The sequence below is a fragment of the Cupressus sempervirens genome, chromosome 9, assembly GCF_028749045.1.
Source record: "Cupressus sempervirens isolate cs-2001-9-10 chromosome 9, ASM2874904v1, whole genome shotgun sequence".
NCBI classification, from domain to species: domain Eukaryota; kingdom Viridiplantae; phylum Streptophyta; class Pinopsida; order Cupressales; family Cupressaceae; genus Cupressus; species Cupressus sempervirens.
In genome coordinates, this window is record NC_143126.1 from 695980778 (window position 1) to 695984936 (window position 4159).

Genomic DNA, 4159 nt, shown 5'->3' on the forward strand with positions numbered 1-4159 from the left:
AAAACTCATTTGTTGCACGAAGGAAAGAAGAGGAGATGAGCCTTCAAACATTATCAAATATAAGTCCAACAATATCAAATTTGGAACAACCAGTTTAGGTAAGCTTGAATTGTTTTTTAGATACACACAATAAAAATTAGAGGCTTGCAATTCAAAGCTGATACAAATTTTGTAATCTAGAGAGGTTTAAATGACATTGCATACACACACAAAAATGGACCAGACACTAGATGGACTGGGAAATCAAAGCAACTTGTTTACAAATTTACGGGACTTGAAACTTATTTACGAGATTGAGAAATTTACAAAGGTGCTCTTGTTTGGCGTGGAAGAGGCTTGGACATTAATTTTTGCTCCTTTCACTCTCCTCCCTAATTGTCAAGGTGCTTGTTGATTACCGAATATATTGTATTAAATATGAAGAACAAATGAAATGTCTCGTGTGTGTTAGTTAAGAAAAATATTTACACTAAAATATGGCATACCTATTGTACACTAAAGTGTGATTGCTAGTTAAAACACAATAATATATACCTATGAACAAATACTAAAAAAGAACACCTTAATTTATTATCTCTCAATAAAACGAAGACATAATCTTCAAATTGACATCAATTTCCATGTAATTCTCTTGCTGAATTACCCTAGAAATCTTATTTCTTTTCGTTTGATATTTTTGGTCTTACAAAAACGAAGAGTTTCAGTCCAAACAAGTTACAACCGATTCTCATCCACACCACTGACAGATGCATCTCTTAAATTTATCACCATAAACAAAATCCAAAATGCTTGATGAAGATTTTTGCAGTGAAAAAACCCGAAAACTAATTGAAGGCCGAACAGACTTTACGAATCTGGCCATCGCTCCCAGTTTTCACCCCAACATTACTCAATTTGACCATGGCTTTAGCAAACGCCAAATCGAATCTGACGCCGAGCAATCCACTGACAGTGCCCGCATACTTTTGAACAACGCTTTTCGTAGACGCGTCGCCCCACAGCCTCTGATCCGACTCAAGAACAGCGTTGCCGTCCCTGACATTCTTGAAGAAACTCCCGTCGAAGTTCAATTGGCTGCCCTTGTCCAGAGCCACGCGCTTCGAACCGTCGCCGCCCGCGGGGCAAAGTGACTGCAGTTGAGTCAGATATGACGTGCTTATGCTTGGGTCCGCCTCTCCTCTCGTCGTGAAGTTGTACAGTCTGTAACTGAAGAACTGGCAATCGGTCTGTCCAATCGTGTGGGCTCCTATACAGTTCAGCAAGAAAAAGATGAGATTTTTAGAAATGTAGATGGGATCCCAAATCATTTGACAAGAAAAAGATGAGGTTTTTAGAAATGTAGATGGGATCCTAAATCATTTGACAAGAAAAAGATGAGATTTTTACAGATGTAAATGAACAAAAAATGAAAGTTTTACAGATGTGAATGGGCTCCTAAACTATTCACCAAGACAAGAAAAAGATGGGATTTTTAGGTTTTATAAAAGAGTGGTTTAGTGTGGGTTACCAAGCAGAGTTACGAGATCTTCAGCAGTGAGGCCCTTGTCGGCGAATTTCTGTTTCTGGACGGTGACAGAATCTGCGGGTGTTGGGAGATTGGCGGCGTCTGATGACGATGAAATTAAGCCGTCTTTTCGGCCGGTCGGTACATCCCACGTTGGTCCCTTGCTCTACATTGCATTTTCAATCTCAGATTAAGATTACAATTAATAAATCATTGCATGATAGAGTCCGATCTGCATGTTGATTAAGAAAACTCGCATACATTTGAATTCAGAAAGAGCAATGGACACTATTACGATGATATTCTCTAATAAAAAAGAAAAGGCAATCACTTCTTCATTTATATATATATATATATATAAAATTTAATTTATCATTTTATTTGAATAATAAGTAGGAGATATTTTTCTACAATCACGTAATTATTTTATTCATAAAACATAAGTCAATGAGCATGATTCAAAAATTACACAGTTAAACCTGATAAAAATAGGACAATTTATTTGAAAGCTCTTTTTAAAATGTGTCCTGATCTATTTACATAAATAAATGAATAATTGTGTAGAACTGAAATTGATAATGTATATGAAATCTTTTCTTTAATATGACAATGTTTCTTTAAGTTTTTGTTTTATTTTACAATACATACATGTATATACATATATGTCTATCTATTTATCTATATGAATAGTTGTATAGAAAAGTTGACAACTTATTTTAAATCATTTCTTTAACGTGATACTTGTATATCTAACATTATATATATATATATATATATATATATATAGACGATCTATATGAAATCTCTTTTTTAATGTGATATAACCTATAATATACGCATACTCACATCTCTCAAATTATCTATATAAATAGTTGTATGAAAAAAATTGATTATGTATTTGAAATCTCTTAATGTGATACTTGTCTATCTAAAATTTTGTTTATATTTTACAAGAAAAATAGTTAAATATAATCACACAACCATCAAATTTAGATCCTAGCTGTATGGGAACAAGATTTCCAAATTATAAATTGTAAGAATATAGAATTTGATTTACTAAGTTTCGCCAAAAAAAATTGTGTGTTAATTACAATATTCTTATCATGTACGTAATGAAAATGTGTGGTAGTAAATTAATAATAGGCTAATAGACACATGAAACTTTATAGCTAAGAAAGTTTGAACTAGAATAATATCAGTCTACAGATATTTAACTCTTATGAGTATCAATTAGATGCAAATAATGCTAAGAAAATCAGATGGGCTCTTCTGAAGTACTTCTCATGAAAGATTAGTTAGTGCCCATACACAATATTAAATAATAAAAATAAGACTAATATTTATCATATTTTAAAGAAATGAGTGATGACAATGCTATTTATAGAGATTGACTTCAATATTAGACATCACATTAATCAATACATTATAAATTCAAATACTAAACAATAAAATCATAATAGAACATCACATAAATCAGCACATTATATATCATTTACTCTCAAAGAAAATAGATCATTATGAACCACCACATATAAACTATAAATATATAGATATTAACTTAAAAACTATATCAACAACTCTAGCAATTAAACACAATTTATCATCTACAAAGACACCACATTTAATATCATTACATCTGAAAAAGAAAACAAAAGATGAAGAGGAAAAAAGAATACCAGCACAACGGCATCTCTGGCAGCAAGGGCAAGAATGTCAGCACAAGAAACAACTCCTGGACACAAAGCTTCCACCTGTGTTTTGGCGTCCTCCACAATCTCAAAGCCACGTAAACCAAGATTAGTGAGCGAGTTTTTCTCTGCAGATGGACCAGTTATCAATATGGACGCATCACAACCCTGCATTAATACAATGCCCAACTCTTATTAAACTCTCTCCATTACATTGTTCTTAATCATGTAACAACCCATTGATTTATTAATAAACTCTCTACCAAAACATTGCTCTTATCATGTAAAAACTCATTGATTATTTCTTACTTGAACAAAGCAGTCATGGAAGAAAAGCCTTAGCAAACCAGCTGCAACTGTTTGATCAGCATTAAAATATGTCTTGACGGTGGACTTAACAATGGATTCAGCCTTGGGACAGGTGGAAGAATAGAACCCAACTTTTGTTCCTTGAGCTCCTACCAATACAATAAGGCCCAATGAAAAGGCCATGAATTGAAGCATTGCCTTAAAATCTATGTTCATTGCCATTGCTAATCAACTTCACAGCAGGTTTCAAGTTCAAACTTGAGAAAAACTTTGTTTGATGAGTGATATTTCATACTTCAACGCAAGCTTTATATAGCTTTTCTTTTGAGAGCAAGAGTCAATCATGGCTGCTAAGTCATTAGCAAATGCATACACTTTCTTTGGTGATATGACAAAGCTGGCCGGTGAGCATTGTCCCCCAAGTTGACTTTGACATAATGTTTAGATCTACGCGTTTTGCTACTTTATCCAACTGTATTCCTTATTGGCTTTATTCCTTCTTTGAAAGTTCAATGTGAACAAAATCTTCAAAGGTGTGAAAGCAAGAAAAAATAAGGAATATTAAGGTGTTTGCAGGGCCCATCTTTTGTAGCAAATGTTTTGTTTCCTTTGAAAGAAGACACGCCACCATTTAAGTGGGTTTCATGGTGGATTCCTC

The 4159-nt window shown here is 33.4% G+C and overlaps 1 protein-coding gene across 1 annotated transcript; it reads right to left on the reverse strand.

Moving 5' to 3' along the window:
• Positions 1–548: 548 nt before the first annotated feature.
• On the reverse strand, positions 549–3787 carry LOC149540630 (peroxidase 25-like). The gene is made up of 4 exons (XM_089799668.1): positions 3502–3787; positions 3181–3360; positions 1508–1670; positions 549–1246 (listed from the first exon to the last, which is right to left on the reverse strand). The coding sequence occupies exons 1-4, from the start codon at positions 3721–3723 to the stop codon at positions 825–827; spliced, it is 987 nt and encodes a 328-aa protein (XP_089655794.1). The 5' UTR covers positions 3724–3787; the 3' UTR covers positions 549–824.
• Between the last annotated feature and the right edge of the window lie 372 nt (positions 3788–4159).